Consider the following 20,645-nt stretch of genomic DNA (forward strand, 5'->3'; position numbering starts at 1 on the left):
TGCCACATATCACACTAAGTACTTTATAAATAATATTTCATTTGATCCTAGTAACAATCCTGAGGAATTTATGCTATTATTGTTCCCATTTTACAGATGAGGAAACTGGGGCTGAGATATTAAGTGGTTTGCCTAGGGTTACCAAGTTAGTTAAGTATCTGTGGTCAAATTGTAATCCAGTCCCAGCATCTAATGCATTACTTAGCTGAAAGGTCAGAAGGTATGTTTTAGGAGTAGTGTGACATCCTTGTAGTTATGGACTCAGGCTCAAGCAAGAGGTGAGGGGGAGAGGTAAAGAACACCTTACTTTTCTCTAAATTAAATGTGGGTGTTATTTTGAAAGAAAAAAAAACGGGGAGTCCTCAAACATAGTAAGAGACTGTAGCTAGGTCTTGTATTGGTATAAATAACAAATCCAGTGAAGTGGTTTTTAATATTGAATTCATTCTGCATATTTCCATAAAATTGGAACTAATTGTTACATTTTATATAATTTTAACTTTGAATAGTACACAGGATCCATTCACATTCTTTGAGTCCTAGCTATGTGTAAAATATAATGTTCAAGCTGATGTCTGATGTGCAGTAGTAACAAAGTGAGGTGGCTTTTTTTTTTTTTATCTTGATATGGAACTACTAGAATAAAAGAGTTGGCGAGGTAATGTTCTTCTACTAGAAAACGTAGATTAAGGTTTGAATCTTAGCCCTAATATTTTCAGTAGATGGCATGACCTCAGGCAGTTTGTTCACTATTTTGACTGTCAATTTCCTCATTTTGTATATAGGATTGTTATCAGGAAAGAGAGATTTTGCAAAGTTAAAAGTGTGACATAAACATGAATTAGAAGGATTGGTGTTTTGTTCTGCATCAGTGACTGTTAGCATTCATCTAGTGAGTAAGGCAGCATTATTATGTTACAGCACTATGCAGATGATCGCCATGGAGGACCAGAGCGCCATGGGCGGGACTCACGAGATGGCTGGGGCAGTTATGGTTCTGACAAGAGAATGAGTGAGGGAAGGGGGATGCCTCCTCCACCACCCAGGTTAGTAATGTTAGAATAAAAATTATGTGCTTCACATGTTGTTAAGACTTCATACTGTTGGCCATCTTAGTCTTCCTAACAGTTCAATTTGGTGTCACAATTTTGCCTAGGAGAATAATATTCATTAGGGACTTACTTGGTTTTGAGTTAGAAATCTGAGTTTAACGAAATTCTGACTTTTTTTTTTTAAAACTATCTAATATTTTCAGGGCCATTTACCACAGAACTCCTGTCTTCAAAGAAAAGATCATATATTATAGCATTCCAGACAAGAATCTTTTTTTTTTTTTTTAATTTATTTATTTATAAAGCATATGCATGGGTAATTTTTCCAACATTGACTCTTGCAAAACCTTTTGTTCCAAATTTTCCCCTCCTTCACCCCATCCCCTCCCCTAGCTGACAGGTAGTCTAATACATGTTAAATATGTTGAAATACATATTAAATCCAATATATATACTACATATATATTTATAGTTATCTTGTTGCACAAGAAAAATAAGATAAAGAAGGAAGGAAAGGAAAAACTGAGAAAGAAAACAAAATGCAAGCAAATAACAACAGAGAGTGAAAATGCTATGTTGTGGTCCACACTCAGTTCCCATGGTTCTCTCCCTAGGTGTAGATGGCTCTCTTCATCATTGAACAAGGGGAACTGGTTTGAATCCTCTCATTGTTGAAGAGGGCCACGTCCATCAGAATTGATCGTCATATAGTCTTGTTGCCGTGTATAATGATCTCCTGGTTCTGCTCATTTCACTTAGCATCATGATGTTCACATAGGCCTCTCCAAACCTCTCTGAAATCATCCTGCTGGTCATTTTTTACAGAACAGTAATATTCCGTAACATTCATATAACACAATTTATTTGAGCATTCTCCAATTGATGGGCATCCACTCAGTTTCCAGTTTCTTGCCACTACAAAAAGGGCTGCCACAAACATTTTTGCTTACATGAATCCCTTTCCCTCCTTTAAGATCTTTTTGGGATATAAGCCCAGTAGGAACACTGTTGGGTTAAAGGGTATGCACAGTTTGATAAGCGTTGTGAGCATAGTTCCAAACTGCTCTCCAGAATTGTTGGATCCATTCACAGTTCCACCAACAATGTATCAGTGTCAGTTTATTTAAACTTCTTTTTAATGGAAATCTTTTTTAAAAACTATTTTATCTCCCAACTTAAATTGAATGTACCAAACATAATTTCAGACATTTTTTGATGATATTGAAAGTTATAGCTTGCGTTTCTTTGGCACTTTATTCTTTACAAAATGTTTACTTCACAACAAATCTGTGAAGTAGGTGGTGCAAATATTTTATTTATTTTGCTAATTAGGAAAATGATGGTGAGGGATTTGCCAAGGGTCTGGCCAGCAGAGATTTGAACCCAGGTCTTCTGACTCACTGTCTAGTTCCCTTTCCAACACTCCAATGTTGTTGTTCATCACACTTCATTTGTATAATCTAGTGTTTAATTTCTTCTCTACTGTTTTGAGATCTTTCAACCAGCAACAAAGTTTTTTTTTTTTTCATCCTTTAACCCATTTTTTAACCCTGTTGCATTGGAAAGAACTGCATATTTTGAGTCTCCAGACTTAGATTTTGCTTTCATTTAGTAATTGTGTAATCTTCAGCAAGTCAGTTAAACATTTATTTATTAAGTGCAGAGAGCTCTCACATAAATGGATTGTTCTACGGAGCTCTACATAAAGCAATTTTTATGTAGCACAAATTTGCCCCGCCCACCCATTCACTTTTAGCATATATAACAAAGGGATGCCCAAAATAATACCTTTAAGTCATAAACTGTATTAGAATTCAGATATATTAAATATTGTACCATGATAATAAACAGAATTATTAGATGAAGCTGTAATGGTAATAATAAAGTATGCACAATACTTTATAATACATTGGTGTGCAACATAGTGCTTTTTCCTTATCCACTGCAGCTAGCCTTTATCTCTAGTGATTGGCTTCACAACTTTTATTATGATCTTAACAAGAAATGTTTGAATAGTGACCCTTTTTTTCTTTTTTTTTTTTTTTTAATCAAATGATGAAATGTTTCTGTCACTGTTTCATTGTGAATTTTTTTGGTTCAACTGAATGTTCCAAGGCCTTCATTTCTTCTTTTGCAACCTTTATAGCTATCAGCTTAGACCCTCACTCAGCAGTTCTTCTCCATGAGATTCGACTCATCCATGTCATTCTCATCCACTTTTAGGTCTAGTTCTTGTGCTAATTTTATTATCTTGTTACTCAGTTCCTTGAACATTTTATTTTTGTCAAATCCATGAAAATTGGGAGTCAAGTGTAGGCACACTTTTTTCCAAATTCTCTGTTATTTCTTTTTCCCTTTAAGCAATCTTCTTTTTAAATTTCACTCAAGAAGTAGAAGCCCTTGAAATGGCATATCTCTCCCACTCTTATGATTCCTCCCTGTACCTTTCCCATAGTACAATTCTTTATATAAAGTCTAATTTGCATAGCGTGAATTTACTCAAAGCAAGAACTATCTGTAATTGCTTATTGTATGCCAGGTACCAGGATTCAGAGAAAGGCAAAAAAATAGTCCAAGTCTTCAAGAAGCTCACATTCTAATGGGAAGGCAAACATGAAAACAATGAGATTATAATATAGAGTTTGGATGAAGACAATCAGAAATATAGCTTTATATATTCCTTCCCTTTTATGACTATACCCCTTTGGAAAAAGGTGGTTTATAGTTTGCATCTTCTTTTTCTTTCATTTTCTTCTTAACTCTGTGTTTGAGCTTCCAGCCTCTCATCATTCAATTAAAACTATGCTATCTAAAGTTACCAAAGTTTGTAATTTCAGAAACTCATGGCCTTTTCTCAGTTTTCAACATTCTTGACCTCTTTGCAGTCTTTGATACTGTCACTCTCCTTAACATTCACTCTTTTCTAGATTTTTTATGGCCCTTTTCTTGCCCGGATCTTCTACTATATCTCTGACGTCAGTCTCCTTTTCTGTGTCTTCTAGTTCTTCCCTGCTAATGGTGGATCTCTTCCAAGGCTCTGCCTCTATAAGGCTCTTCTCCCTCTATAGATTTTGCTTAGCTCCCATAGATACAGTTGTCTATGTGGAGATGATTCTCAGCTTATTCAGCCATTCAGCCCTAACCTTTCCCCCGACCACCAGTCCCATATCTCCAACCGCTTCTTAGATATCTCAAATTGGAGGTCTCCTAGACATCTTAAACTCAGCATGTTCTAAACTGAACTCATCATCTTTTTCCTTTCTCCCCACTTCCTAACTTGATTATTACAGTCAAGGTTACCATCATCCTAGTCACCCAAACTCACAAACTATATATAACCTGGCCTCCTTTTAGCTTTCCAGTCTTCTTACGCTTCAGTTCCCACCATGTGGTTTGTGTTAACCCTTGCCTCCCTGCGGTGCTTGCACAAGACATCTGATCTGCATAAGACAGTTCCTTACCTGAGTATTGTCAGTGGAACTCTCATCCTTCTCATTTCCCAGGACTTAGTTTTAGTGCCTTTTCTCTGCTGTTTATATCTGTCATGGATGTATGTTATGTATGTAAAGTTGGTACAATTATTTTTATGTTGTTTTTCCCATTAGACTTTGAACTCCATGAAAGTAGGGATTGTTTTACACTTTTCTTTTTAGTTAGCATCTAGCAGAGTGCCAGGCACCTAGTAGGCAATAAATAAATGCTTTTTTATTTGATTTGACTTGGCCTTGAAAAGAGAAGTAATTAAATCTAGGCATGACTGAAGTATCTTTGAAGGCTCTTGTGGATTGAAATATTTTTATTCAGGTTGGAGACTTGAGTTTTAATAACAGTTTTTATTCTAGTGCATTTTAATTATGAAGTAGCAGAATCTGATCAGCAGTCTGATATTGGAGATATCAGAGATAAGTAAATTTGAATTGTTTTGGAGATATTATTGGAGATAAGTAAATTCTGTTCATTCTTATGTAATCGGTTTTGCCTGGAAAATCATCAGAAAAATTAAAGATGAGATTTTGCTCACAAGAATATTTTTTAAAATATTGATGACTTATGACTATAGGCTGAGTATGTCTGATGTAATCACATGTAGTTGCAAGATTCTCGGTGACTTGAAAATCAAGCCAATTAAGCTATCTCACATATATTCCTTTACCATATGGATATGCTGACATGCATGAACAGTTATAAAACTTAAGATATCTTTTATGTCAATGTGTTTATTTAATGACAGATTGGTGTGAACTCTTTAAACTGGTTTAGGATTTTAGTTTGTATCTAATTTTGACATTACAGTTTGGAAAGTAATATTAGATCAGAAGTGAAAACAAGAACCATATTTTCTTTATCTAGTCCTACTTCTCAAGTAAAGGAAAGAAACTAAGGCCCTGAGAGATGAAATATCTGAGTGACAAAGCATCTGAAATTCTTACAATCCTATCTCATTTTCATTTAGAGGAATTTTGTCATTAAATACTATAAGGAGAAGTTGGTAACTAATAGCCAAAAATATCATTTAAGTAATTTTATCGTCTATTTATTTATTTATTGGTAAAGGGGTGGCCGTGAGTGGGGAGATCATACTCAAAGGATAGAGGATCATCAGGATCGTTCTTGGCAGGGCAACGTGGATGGAGGAATGATGGGCCGAGATCATGAGAGGTGGCAAGGTATGGGGCCAATTCATTGTGACATTTTGTCAGTTTGGAGATTCCTTAATGTGACCAGGTCCCTTTTTCCTTTTTTTCCCCACATGTACACCATGAAACCCCTGGGAGTCTCAAAATTACGTGAAAAGTATTTGAAAACATTTTCTTATTTTCTAGGTGGTGAGAGAGGCATGTCTGGTCACTCAGGACCAGGCCATATGGTGAATCGGGGAGGAATGTCGGGGTAAGAAGTTTTGTCCGACGATAGTTGATATGTTCCTGCTTCTTCACTTGCTCTCCCTTTTAAACACGCAATCTCTCTTTTGCATGTTAGTTCAACTTGCTTGGTTGAATGTTTTGAAAACAAATCAGATATTTCCAACTTATGCAAATAACCTTCTTCAGTTTCCTGGAATTCAGTGTGTGTTTGTAGTGCTTTTCTCATCTGGTGCATCTGATCAAGAGGGGAAAAAAATCAAGAGAGATGTAAATGCTGCAGAATCGTACTGAACAATGTTGCAATGAAAACTTAAAAAAAAAACACTTCAAGGAAAACAGTTTGAATTTGTTCCTAGGCGTGGCGGCTTTGCGCAAGGTGGAAACTCCCAGGGCCACATGATGCAGGGTGGTGCAATGCCAGGCAGAGGATTTGGAGGACAGGACAGAGCCAACAGAGGCAGTCACCCTCACTTCACCCGCCGATATTAAATAGTAACTTGTTGTTTTGGTGTTAGGTGGCGGCAGTATTGAGTTCTTTTAGCCAGGGTTCTCTTGGACTTGTGGGTCTTTTTTTGAAACTGCCACCATATTGTAGCTCAATACAATGTGAACTCACTTGGGTTTTTTTGTAATAAATGTGTTTTTGTTCATACCATTTCTTTAAAGAGTTTCTGTTAATGAAGCATTCCATTTTCCATTAATAAAAGTTTACAGTTACTGCTGTTCTTTGTTTCTTTGGTGTTTGACAAAATTTTATTACATTATCGAAGTCCAAAAATGCTGTCTTGCCTGTCATTTACTTGTTAGGAGCTGAAACTAGTCTGTTGTCTTGAATGTTTAAACCATCTTCTCTTCCTCCTCCTCCTCTGCTGCTCCTCTTCCACCTCAGTACTGAGCCTTTAGTTTCAGTGTCTAAATTGCACAACATTATAACCAGATGAATACGCACCCATAAGGGAAAAGGTTGCCAGCAACATCACAAAGCAAGTCAGTGACAGTGGATAGTATTGGAATTAAGTCTTCTGGAACCCAAGCAATTCCTCTTTCCCTATATACCCTGATAATTCAAAAGTTATTGGTAATAAAATGTGTGGTAACATCTATATCTGACAATAAGGAAGGCTATCTTGTTTAAAGAACCAGTTAAGTATGTTTTCTGGATACTTGTATCACGAAACTAATCTAAAGTCTGCCTCTAAGATCAATTATAAACAAACCATTGGCATTTAAAGTTTCTCATCATCTGGCTCCAATCTATTATTACAGCCTCATTATATACATTTCTTCTTTTCCCTGCACTCTATCCAGTTTTACCTTGCTGTTGAATGATGCTTTGCCTCCTGTCTCTCTGAACTGGTTGTCCTCATACATCCAATGGCATATTTTCCCCAACATACTGACCTTTGGCTCAGCAAATCTTCAAAACAATTCAAGTACTACTTTTTGCATGTAGCTTTTCCTGATCCCCCACACGTGATCCCACTGCATGCTTAGTGCCCACCCATTTTCTATATCCTACTCTGAATTTATTCTGTAATACATGCCCAAGCATTCTGTGTCTTCCCCAATAGAATACAAGCTATTTGAGAGCTAGAGTTGTAACTTTTATCTATCCTCATCACTTTGCACAGTGCCTGTCACATAGTAGGTGCCTAATCAGTGCTTGGTGATTACTCTAGCATCAGAGAAATTACAACTGATCTTGGAAATCATGTAATTTTAAAAGGTTTGTAATGTGTCCAGTGCCTGGTACTTTTTGCTCTTTTTGTATCTTTGTTAAACAGGGACTCTTACAATGGGATTTTGGTAAGCATGAGTTGGTTTTATATTTATTCAAGCTTGCTTCATTAGAAATCTGAAATCTTCAAAATTAGCTTTGGGATAAAAGGTAAATGAACACAATTTAAGCATGGTGTAGGCTCTCCAGAAACTATTTAAACAATATCAAATGATGAAAACCATAAATAGTTGAAGGCCATTTTCTGAGACAGCTATTTGTGTTTCAGTATTTCAAGAGTTGTATGATTGATACTTCCTCTTTTGAAATAGCTTCACACCTTTGCATATTTTAGATCTTTTTAATTACTAAATTTAGAAAAATAACCCTTGTAATTAAACAAAACAAGGTAAGGGAAATTGTGATTTGTACAGGGAGTTCAAGAAGCAGAGATGAGATCAAACTTGGGTCCTCGTAAATCTAGAGTTCTTAATAACTTTTTGCCTTTTTCATAGGCTCATGGTAATTTTTTTAGGTTCACAGTATTTTTAAAAAATGACATCATTTGGTGCAGTCTTCCAATTTTAAGGACATAAAAAGTTGTTTTAAAGTGGCTTGCCAAAGGTCATACAACTAGAATGTGAATAGGTGACATTCAAACTTGTAAACGTAAACTGGAATAATACATTTTTATCCAAAATATGTGAAAAAAGGATATCAAATGCTTAGAAGAATCATTTTTGTGGGGTAGATGGAGGTTTGGCCTGTTGACTTTTTCAGTAAGGAAATAACCTATCACAGCAAATCAGTAATTTATAGTCTTGGATATTTATCATGAGGCACCCAAGGGCAAAAAAAACAAAAAACAAAAACGGGCTTATTGTCTAAAAATTATAATGCTGGAGTAGTTAATTGGTGTTATGGATAGAGAACCATCCCTGAAGTTAAGAGGATCTGATTTCAAATCTGGCCTCAGACACTTGCTGTGGGACTCTGGGCAAGTCACTTAACCCCAATTGCCTCAGCAAAAAATAAATAAAAATTATAATGTACAGTTGCATAGGGCAGCTTAGAGCTTTGGCTATCCATATAGTTATCTTGAATAGAGACTGCCAGTGAAACAAATGACCTAAAAAGAGTAGAGTAAACGATTCCATTTGGGAAATAGCATAGTGCTTAACAACCCCAAGTTTCTCCCTGAATAGAACCATTTTTAAAAAATATATATTTTTACAGAGTTTTGTGTCTCCAGTACTTTACATGGTGTGTGGCACATAGTAGGTGCTTGATAAATACTTGTTAACTTGGATACAAAACAAATCTTTGACATCCAGAGAATTCAAGTTTCAAATCATTCACAAGATGAGGGAGAGATGCGTGTTTGATATGAGTAGGCTGCAGTCTGTCACGGAAATAGTGTGCTGATTACATGAAATATATTAGCCCACATATGCCTTGAAGAAGGGGTAGGCAACATCAAAATTTCCCCAGTGCGCAGCCATCGCCTCGTTATCCATCAGTGTGAAATTCAATTGTATTTGTATTCATGCACAGGTTGTTTTCCCCAAGTAAAATATAAAGTCTTTGAGATCAAGGACCCTGTTTTTACATTTGTGTCCCTAGGACCCAGTGCATGGATTTTTATTATTTGTTTTTTGATCTGTACCTTTCAGAACTCAGCAAAAAATAAAGCCTCTGTCATTACTGATTGACAAGGACCATGATGACAAGTGAGTTTCAAAGGCCACTAAAACTGCCAGAGATAGGATTTGAACTCTTAGTCGTTTATCCACTACACCAGGCTGGAATAAAGCAGATGCTTAATAAACACCCAGTGAGCAGAATAAATAGATCTAGCCTAGAAGACCCAGCACCAATGGGTAGATAATCTATAGAAGTTTTATGGGAAGTTAGGAAGAAAAGTTATATTGCCCCATTGGAAAGAGTAACTACATTGAGTAGCACACGGATCCATTAGTGTCTAAATAGGCATAGTTTGATTTTTTTTTTTAACCTCTGAAATTACTGGAGACTTCTTATTGGCCAACCCTAATTAATTACTCTGTGATGTCATGAAAAGGAGTGTTGCAATTGGAGTCAAAGAGCATTAATTGATCTGGAAATTTACTCAGAGGGCATCTTAAGCCAAACTCATTTTGCTTATGAGAAAATAGGCTTAAAGTGTCTTGTCCCAAGGTCACACAGGTAGGAAGTAAGGCAGGATTTGAAAACAATGTTCTGACTCAGAAGGCAGTACCACAGTGCCTGTCTCTAGGAGACCAGGCTTCAAACCCCAGTTTTGTCACTATGATGTTGGATGAGTCAGTATATTTGTCTCTCTGTAAAACCTTATCTCACAGGGTAATCAAGAAAGTGTTTGTTAAACCTGAACATGCCACAGGAATAGAATAATCAGTCCATTTTTCAGTGGGCAATTTTCCAGAATCCAAGATGCCATTCACCATGAATGGCCATAATATCTTGAACTTCGGACTTTATATTCCTCCCATACTTATCTGCAGTTAATTTTTTTTTTTTGGGGGGGGGGAAAACATACTTTTAATGAATTTTAGAACATATATTCTTAGTTTTTCCCCTGGGCCAAATTGCTGCCAATCCACTGAGAGTTAAAAGTGGCCCAAATAGGACTCTGGAAACCTGGCTCTCCCTTCTATTGTCCCTAGAATTCTGACAGTGTCCCTGCTTGAGCTCTTCAAACCATTGTCATTCCTCACAAAGTGCTCCAGTCTTCCCTTTCAAATATTCCATTTTAAGAGTGAATCTGAAAATCCATTCTCCAGGTAGCAAGCGAAATCAAAAACCTTAAAAGTCTGTTGGTGGATGTACCATAAAGCTTTTGTGGGTTGGAATTGAGGAGGGTAGCAATGCTCTGAGCTTTCCTGCCTGAGTGGGGGCTCTGAATCATTTCTGGAGAGCGCTCTTCTCTGAGCCCCATGTCATGCAGGAAAGCCTACAGGCATAGCTGACTAAATTCAACATCCCTCTATGGTTGCTGCAGATTTGGAAAGAATTCTTGTCTTAAGGGGCAATTTCTGGATTATCACTGGGAGCTTTGGCTAACTGAAAAGCTGAAATTGCAAGACCAGTAGTACTTATTGACTAAAATAATATGACTATTGAATTTGGCCTGCTGTTTCCAACCTTTGGAAGACTGACACTATTCAAATCAATGCAATTTTACAAACGTTTAACACTGTGCTAGACAACAGAGAAAAGAAGACAAAAATAAAGCAAGCACCACTTTCAAGTTTCTCCAAGAAGCTTATATTCTATTGGGAGAAATCACATTCTCATTGGGAGAATACACTTAAACACTTATGTGTAAGTGTAAGATAAATGCAAAGTAAACTTTTCAACTTGGTAGGAATACTAATAATTGGGAAAATCAAGGAAAACCTAGTACAAAAGGTAGCACTTAAGTTGAAACTTGAAGGGCTCTTAGGGTTCCGAGTGTAGAGATGAGGAAGAAGGACAGAACTCCAGAAATGGGGAGATAGTCTGGACAAAGTTGCAGAATTGGGAAATATGTCATGAATAAGGAACATGAGGTAAGTCGCTGGGTGATTTACGTCTCACCACTAGATCTTTATTCAACTCCTCTCAGGTAGGATGGTGGAGAGTAGTATTCCCACTCTATGTGGTAGATAAGAGGCAAAACATAGTCCTGGATTTGAGACCCAGCTAAACCACATACTATGCAAGGTGGGAAAGACAATTTTACTGCTAGGAGTAGTTTTCTCATCTATAAGAAGACACCAATCCCTTCTCAGCCTCACAAAATGGTTAAGAGAAAACTGATATGAATCATGGAACTAAGAGTAAAAACAAATTTTAGAAATCATTTTCTGTTCATTTTACAATGAGGCAACTGAGGCTGAGAGAAATGAAAACACTTGTCTAAAGTCACAAAGAGAGGATCAGAATCAGAATTTGATTTAAGAGGTCATGCTCTTCCTTCTATATAATAAACTATACTATTTTAAATAATATTTTATTTTTTCCCCAATTACAGATAAAATTTTTACATTCATTTAAAAAATGTTTGAGTTCCAAATTTTCTCCCGCCTTTTCTCTTCCCGAGTCAGTAAGCAATCTGATACAAGCTATACATGTTCAATCATGCAAACCATGTTACCATATTAGTCAAGTTGTAAAATAAGATACAGACTCAAAGGAGGAAAAGACACACACACAAAAAATAAAGTGGAAGAAAATTGTATGCTTTGATCTGCATTCAAACTCCATCAGTTCTTTCTTTAGAGATGAATAGAATTTTTTCACCATGAGTCCTTTAGAATTGTCTTGGATCGTTGTGTGGCTGAGAAGAGTTAATTCATTCTCAGTTGATTATCTTTATAGTATTGCTGTTAACTGTGATGTGTACAACATTCTCTTGGTTCTGCTCACTTTATTTTGTGTCAGTTCATGTAAGTCTTCCCAGGTTTTTCTGAAATTTCCTGCTCATCATTTCCTATAGCATAGTACATACTCTTAAGTTTTCAAATAGAGCTGTGCTCTCATCTATTTGATTTTTCTACTGATTGTGGATTGCATCCCATCCACTGTTGTCCACATCCATAAGCTCACAAGAGGAGAAACCTATGTGCTGAAGGATGTCCTCCCTCAATTTCTTCCCATAATACATTTTCTAAATGGTGTCCTCTGTTCCCATTCTTTGAAATTCTCCATCAGTGACAAGTTATAGGTAAGATGTCATATTTGCCTTTGCCTTCTTTATGGGAAAACTCTTCTTTGGAGACTGCTATATCTCATTTTGTCAGCCATATGCCACTATTACAATATTTTTTGGTTGTTTTTTTCCCTTGATTTATATACAAATTTTTTTTTTTTAAACAAACTGAGTTCCAGATTCTCTCCCTTCTCCTCTCTATTCCTCTTCATTGAGAAGACAAATAATTAGATATAGGCTATACATGCATAGTCATGCAAAATATTTCTATAATATGTTGTATAAGAAAACATAAACCATATTAGAGTATTTGTATTAAAAAATGGGTCTTTTTTCTTGGTGAAGCCATGGGGTCACTAAAGGAGCTTAGTGATTTCTTCAATTAGTCAATAAGTAAGGTTTGAGGCAAAAAAATGGCCTCTTTTGCCTAATCAAAGAAATTTAATCTGGAAGGTGAAGACTGGGTTTCTGGCCAAAACAGCAACAATTGCTACATACATTCACTTTGAGTCAATCATGACTCAAAAAATGACCAACTGAGGCTTGGCTTGGGATCTAACTTTGGTCAATCAATGATAGCCAGAATGATTTGGATTTAAGGCTTGTTCCTGAAGAAATAAATCTAGTCTATAAACCCCAAAATAACTTGGGAGGTTTCAGTAATCAAAAAAAAAATATTTCCCTGGACAGTGCACCCACAGGTAAGAGTATAATACTCTATGAAGGAAGAAACAAAGAAAAAGGGAGGGAGAGAGGGAGGAAGGAAAGAAGGAAAAGAAAGGGAGATAGGGTGAGGGGGAAGAACTGGGAGAGAGAGCCAGAGAGAAGAGAGAGGCAGAAGGGGGAGAGGGAGGGAGACAGACACATACAGAGACAGAAAGAGAAAGAGGGAGAGACACTAGATTCGCAGATACAGAGACAGAGACAGAGAAAGAAAGGGGGAGAGACATATAGAAAAAGAGTGAGACAGAGAAAAGAGAAAAGACAAGAGCTGTGTTTCCTAACTGATCTGTTCAGCTGGGTCCCCAGTAGGACAGCTCTACTCACAGAGATTGATTGTCCTTCATTCTCGAAAAGGACCATGACATCAGGTTGGTGATTCTATGACATACAAGAGAGTTAGATTAAAGTGAGAATGGGCTGTGTGTGCAAGGTCACCTGCCTCACTTCCTCCTCTGGAGCCATCTGGGTCCAGAGATGCCCCTGGATGCAATCAGAGAGTTTGGCCTTTTTAAGCTAAGGTAGGTTGGTATTTCTTGTTTTCCTCTTGTTGTTTTAGAGCATATTAAGACTCAGCATGCGCTTTGTTTTCAAAACAAAGTCGTGATATACATAATGTGTAATTTTATAGATCATAGGATTATTGCTCTAGAATTGGAACAGGCCTTAGAAATCATGTATCCCAATACCCATATTTTTCAATTGCAGAAAAAAAAGATTCAGAAAAACTAACTAACCCAGCCATTTCAATATAGCTGGTAAGTTTTAGGTTTGGTATTTAACTAACATTTTCTGAACTAAATTAAATTGACTATATTGTTTTAGATACAGATATAGAAGATATATAGATAAATATAAGTACAGATATAGATATAGATGATATATAGAACACATATACATACATACATGCTTATGGCCTTGGACTCAAACAATTTTTGGTTCATGTCCTGCCTCTTACATGTTCTGAGTGATACAGAAAAACCAGTTGAACTTTTAGGGCTTCAAAGCAACTCACTATAATTATAAGTTGCTAAGGAAATGCTGATATGTTTTGATAGAGGGAGTTTCTATACAGGGAGTTTCTTATATCAAGAGACTCAAAAAATTTTTAAAAAATAAATAGATTGATGAATCAACTGAAAGATCAATAAATAAATTTAAAATTTCTATATATTTTTATTTAATTATTAAAGCTTTTTATTGCAAAACCTTTTGTTCCATGTTTTCCCCTCCTTCCCCTCCATTCCCTCCCTTAGCTGGCAGGTAGTCCAATATATGTTAAATATGTTTACATGTGAGATAATTTCTATATTTTTAATAAATTTCTATAAATAGAAAAAATAGATAGGTAGGTAGGTAGGTAGAAAGCTGGAAATATATATCACTTGAATGTCAGGATTTCAGCTCTGACACCAGTGGGAGCAAACTGGGGAGACAGAATTTTAATGATCGACAGCAGAGAGATGGCTTTGGAACATATTAGCAATTGTGGAGATGGAATTAATTAAAATGAACAGTGGCAAAGATGGAGGTAAAGCAGTTGACAGGTAGTAGGTAGAGATGCACCATTAGTTTGTGGAGTCTCACCAAATAAAAACTGAAGGGCAAAGGAGCTATCCTGAGATTTTAAAAATGATTTTAAAATGACTTTTCCTATTAAGTATGTTGATGTTCTGTTCTTGTTTTCTTGTTATGCATTGGTTTAGAAATTTCCTTCACTCTTTCAGATCAACAACTGAATCTTTAACAGTTGTCTTAGGCAGTAACTGGCCATTTGACTTATCTAAGACCACCGATTATATGAGTCCAGATCACTCTGAAGTTTGCCCTCTGTTCACTTAACTACATTTCGTATAATTTTCTTAGAACAGTTCAATTAAACACTTTGCTATTTTCTTACTGGTGATTTATTTGGTCTTTGTAGCTGATGGAAGCATAAGCAGAGAATATGATTCTTTCCTAATTTTAAACTGGAAAATAATATGAGGTCTCACAGGATAAAACAGGAGAATCATGTTACATTTCCTTTGTATTTTGTCTAGGATTTTTTCTTTTTTTGGTCGAGGTTACCTTCAGATAAGGCATGAATCAAATAGAATTCCTGTTGAATTTCTGATGGAGTTTCTCTGGTATGTTGCTATTGATTAAAGCTAAAGTTATAGCCACTGTAATATTCCTGAGTTTTCATTTTAGAATGTCTTTCAGGAAGTTATTGGTGAATTCTTTCAATTTTTATTTTACATTCTGGTCCTAGAATATCAGTGTAGTTTTTCCTTAATAATTTCTTGAAAGACAATATTTAGGCTCTTTTTTTGATCATGGCTTTCAGATAGTCCAATAATTTTAAAATTAGTTCTCTTGGATCTATTTTCTAGGTCAGTTATTTTTTCACTGTAATATTTCACATTGTCTTCTATTTGCCCCCCCCCCTTTCTTTTCTTTTCTTTTTTTTTTTATTATAACAACTTTTTATTGACAGAACCCATGCCAGGGTAATTTTTTACAACATTATCCCTTGCACTCACTTCTGTTCCGATTTTTCCCCTCCCTCTCTCCACCTCCTCCCCTAGATGGCAAGCAGTCCTATATATGTTAAATATGTTGTAGTATATCATAGATACAATATATGTATGCAGAACCGAACAGTTCTCTTGTTTCCCAGTGTTCTTTCTTTGGGTGTAGCTGCTTCTGTCCATCATTGATCAGTTGAAACTGAATTAGGTCTCTTTGTCAAAGAAATCCACTTCCATCAGATTACATCTTCATACAGTATATTGTTAACGTATATAATGATCTCCTGGTTCTGCTCATTTCACTTAGCAATAGTACATGTAAGTCTCTTCAGACCTTTCTGTATTCATCCTGCTGGTCATTTCTTACAGAACAATAATATTCCATAACATTCATATACCACAATTTACCCAACCATTCTCCAATTGATGGGCATCCATTCATTTTCCAATTTCTGGCCACTACAAAGAGGGCTGCCACAAACATTTTGGCACATACAGGTCCCTTTCCCTTTAGTATTTCCTTGGGATATAAGCCCAGTAGTAGTACTGCTGGATCAAAGGGTATGCACAGTTTGATAACTTTTTGGGCATAATTCCAGATTGCTCTCCAGAATGACTGGATCTGTTCACAGTTCCACCAACAATGTATCAGTGTCCCAGTTTTCCCGCATCCCCTCCAATATTCATCATTATTTTTTCCTGTCATCTTAGCCAATCTGACAGGTGTGTAGTGGTATCTCAGAGTTGTCTTAATTTGCATTTCTCTGAGCAAGAGTAATTTAGAACACTCTTTCATATGAGTGGTAATAGTTTCAATTTCATCATCTGAAAATTGTCTGTTCATATCCTTTGACTATTTATCAATTGGAGAATGGCTTGATTTCTTATAAATTAGAGTCAATTCTCTATATATTTTGGAAATGAGGCCTTTATCAGAACCTTTAACTGTGAAGATGTTTTCCCAGTTTATTGCTTCTCTTTTAATCTTGTCTGCATTAGTTTTGTTTGTACAAATGCTTTTTAATTTGATGTAATCAAAATTTTCTATTTTGTGATCAGTAATGGTCTCTACTTCATCTTTGGCCATAAATTTCTTCCTCCTCCACAAGTCTGAGAGATAAACTATCCTATGTTCCTCTAATTTATTTATAATCTCATTCTTTATGCCTAAATCATGGACCCATTTTGATCTTATCTTGGTATATGGTGTTAAGTGTGGGTCCATGCCTAATTTCTGCCATACTAATTTCCAGTTATCCCAGCAGTTTTTGTCAAATAATGAATTCTTATCCCAAAAGTTAGGATCTTTGGGTTTGTCAAACACTAAATTGCTATAGTTGACTATTCTGGCTTGTGAACCTAACCTGTTCCACTGATCAACTAATCTATTTCTTAGCCAATACCAAATGATTTTGGTGACTGCTGCTTTATAATATAGTTTTAGATCAGGTACAGCTAGGCCACCTTCATTTGATTTTTTTTTTCAATAATTCCCTTGAGATTCTCAACCTTTTATTATTCCATATGAATTTTGTTTTTATTTTTTGTTTTCTTTTTTAAAATAACTTTTTATTGACAGATGTTGTTATTTTTTCTAGATCATTAAAATATTTTCTTGGAAGTCTGATTGGTATAGCACTAAATAAATAGATTAATTTAGGGAGTATTGTCATCTTTATTATATTTGCTCGGCCTATCCAAGAGCACTTAATATTTTTCCAATTATTTAAGTCTGACTTTATTTGTGTGGAAAGTTTTTTGTAATTTTGCTCATATAATTCCTGACTTTCCTTTGGTAGATAGATTCCCAAATATTTTATGCTGTTGACAGTTATTTTAAATGGAATTTCTCTTTGTATCTCTTGCTGTTGGATTTTGTTGGTGATTTATAAAAATGCTGAGTATTTATGGGGATTTATTTTGTATCCTACAACTTTGCTAAAGTTATGAATTATTTCTAATAGTTTTTTAGTAGAATCTCTGGGGTTCTCTAAATATACCATCATGTCATCTGCAAAGACTGATAGTTGGTTTCTTCATTACCTACTCTAATTCCTTTAATCTCTTTCTCAACTCTTATTGCTGAGGCTAGTGTTTCTAATACAATATTGAATAATAATGGTGATAGTTCCCCCCTTTCTTTTGGTTTTTGTTTTATTGTTTCTTGATTTCTCATATAGTCATTAGCTTCCATTTGCTCAATTTAAATTTTTCAGGGATTCTTTTCACTTTTTTTTTTATTGCTTCTTGATTTCCCACTCTGTTGGTTTTGTTTCTATTGCTTTTTGACTTCCCACATAGTTATTAGCTTTCATTTGCTCAATTCTGATTTTTAAGGAATTCTTTTCTCTTTTTTTTGGTTCACATTTTTTCTTTTAATTTTTAAGACTTTTTATTTTCAGAACGTATGCATAGATAATTTTCAACATTCATCCTTGCAAAATCTTGTTTTCCAGGATGATTTCAGAAAGGCCTGGAGAGACTTACACGAACTGATGCTGAGTGAAATGAGCAGGACCAGGAGATCATTATATACTTCAACAACAATACTATATGATCATCAATTCTGATGGACCTGACCATCTTCAGCAATGAGATGAACCAAACCAGTTCTAGTGGAGCAGTAATGAATTGAAGCAGCTACACCCAGCGAAAGAACTCTGGGAGATGACTAAGAACCATTACATTGAATTCCCAATCCCTCTATTTTTGCCCACCTGCATTTTTGATTTCCTTCACAGGTTAATTGTACACTATTTCAGAGTCTGATTCTTTTTGTACAGCAAAACAACGCCTTGGACATGTATACTAATTTTGTATTTAATTTATACTTTAATATATTTAACATGTATTGGTCATTCTGCCATCTAAGGGAGGGGGTGGGAGAAAGGAGGGGAAAATTTGGAACAAAAGGTTACATTGTCAATGCTGTAAAATCACCCATGCATATAACTTGTAAATAAAAAGCTATTTAAAAAAAACAACCTTGTTTTCCAAATTTTTTCTCCCTCTTCCCCCCCCACCTCCTCCCTTAGATAGCAAGTAATCCAATATATGTTAAACATGTACAATTCTTCTATACGTATTTCCACAATTATAATGCTGCACAAGAAAAATCAGATCAAAAAGGGAAAAAAAATGAGAAAGAAAACAAAATGCAAGCAAACAACAACAAAAAAGTGAAAAAAACTATGTTGTGATCCACCCCCAGGCCCCACAATTCTCTCTATGGGTGTAGATGGCTCTCTCCAACAGAAGACCATTGGAACTGACCTGAATCACCTTGCTGTTGAAAAGAGCCAAATCCATCAAAATTGTTCATCATATAGTTTTGTTGTTGCTGTGTACAATGTTCTTCTGGTTCTACTTACTTCACTTAGCTTCAGTTCATGTAAGCCTCCCCAGATTTTTCTGAAATCATCCTGCTGCTCCTTTCTTATAGAACAATAATAATGGAATTCTTTTCTTCAACAAACTTTTATACCTTTTTTTTCCTTTCCATTTGGCCAATTCTACTTTTTAAGAATTTTTTTTCTTCAGTGAATGAATGCTTGTGTCTCTCTTTTCATTTGCCCAGTTCTGCTTTTTAAGGCATTCTTTTTGTCATTGACTTTTTGTACTTCCTTTACCATTTTGTCTAGTCTTTTAAAGGTGCTATTATTTAAGGTGTTCTTTTCTTTTCTTTTTTTAATTATTGAAGAATATGCAAGAATAATTTTTCAACATTGACCCTTGAAAAACCTTGTGTTTAAATTCCCCCACCTCCCTAGATGGCATGTAATCCAATATATGTTAAGCATAGTAAAAATATATGTTAAATCCAATATAGGCATACATATTTATATAGTTATCTTTCTGCATAAGAAAAATATGATAAAAAAAAGATGAGAAAGAAAATTCAAGCAAACCACAACAAAAAGAGTGAAAATGCTATATTGTGATCCACCCTCAGTTCCCACAATCTTCTCTCTGGGTGTATATAGCTTTCTTCATCACAAGACTATTGGAACTGGTTTGAATTATCTCATTGTTGAAGAGAGTCACATCCATCAGAACTGATCATCATATAGTCTTTTTTGTTGCCATGTATAATGATCTCCTGGTTCTCCTCATTTCACTCAGCATCAGTTCATTTAGGTGTCTCCAGACTTCTCTGAAATCATGCTGCTGATTGTTTCTTACAGAACAATAATATTCCATAATATTCATATACCACAATTTATTCAGCCATTCTCCAACTGATGGGCATCCACTGAGTTTTTAGTTTCTGGCCACTACAAACAGGGCTGCCACAAACATTCTTGCACATGTGGGTCCTTTTCCTTCCTTTAAGATCTTTTTGGGATATAAGCCCAGTAGTAACACTGCTGGATCAAAGGGTATGCACAATTTGATAACCCTTTGGGCATAGCTCCAAATTGCTCTCCAGAATGATTAGATCCATTCACAATTCCATAAGGTGTTTTTTCATTATTTTCTTGCATCACTCTTATTTCTCTTTCCAATTTTTCCTCTATTTTTCTTGAATTTCAACATTCTTTCTGAGCTCTTCTGTGCCCTGAAACCAATTCACATTCTTCTTGGAAGCATTTGATATAGGATTTTTTATTTTTTTTATCTTCTTCCGAGTGTGTGTTTGATATTTCTTGTCACCATAGTAACTTTATATGGTCAAATTCTTTTTCTCTTATTTGCTCATTTTTCCAGCCAATTAATTGACTATTAAAGTAAGACTGCTTCCAGGTTGGAGAATGCACTGTCTCAAGCTTCATGGGCTTTGTGCAGCTGCTTTCAGAGATATTTCTGAAGATGTGTTAAGTTTTCAGATGCAGTATGATCTAAGGAGAGATGTGCTTATTACTCTCTCTCCTGTGTTGTGGTCTGTAAGTGACCATAAGCACTCTTTTCTGCTCTGGAATTGTTGGGAGGGTCTCTGCTCCATTGTCTCCACAAGCTCTGGTATGATAGTGATTCTCTATCTCCTGGGACTGCCACCAAGGACTTTGACCCAGATATGAGTAAGTGCTAGCAAAGAGATCCCCCTGGAGTTTCCTCTGACCAACTGTT

General features: G+C 35.7%; 1 protein-coding gene across 5 annotated transcripts in view; it reads left to right on the plus strand.

Annotated features, from left to right (window-relative positions):
- Positions 1 to 6,638, plus strand: part of SAFB2 (scaffold attachment factor B2) — a 36,903-nt gene extending 30,265 nt beyond the window's left edge. For 4 of the 5 annotated variants that reach the window (XM_023496715.2, XM_023496716.2, XM_031947788.1 and 1 more), the window contains 4 exons: positions 922 to 1,046; positions 5,607 to 5,719; positions 5,876 to 5,942; positions 6,274 to 6,638. In XM_023496715.2, coding sequence (XP_023352483.2) covers positions 922 to 1,046; positions 5,607 to 5,719; positions 5,876 to 5,942; positions 6,274 to 6,406 — 438 coding nt within the window. In that variant the 3' untranslated portion in view covers positions 6,407 to 6,638. Of the gene's footprint in view, positions 1 to 921; positions 1,047 to 5,606; positions 5,720 to 5,875 lie in introns of all 5 variants that reach the window. The other variant, XR_002769428.2, reaches the window with a different exon arrangement.
- Positions 6,639 to 20,645: the final 14,007 nt, after the last annotated feature.

This window comes from Sarcophilus harrisii, chromosome 1, assembly GCF_902635505.1.
Source record: "Sarcophilus harrisii chromosome 1, mSarHar1.11, whole genome shotgun sequence".
Taxonomy (NCBI): Eukaryota; Metazoa; Chordata; class Mammalia; order Dasyuromorphia; family Dasyuridae; genus Sarcophilus; species Sarcophilus harrisii.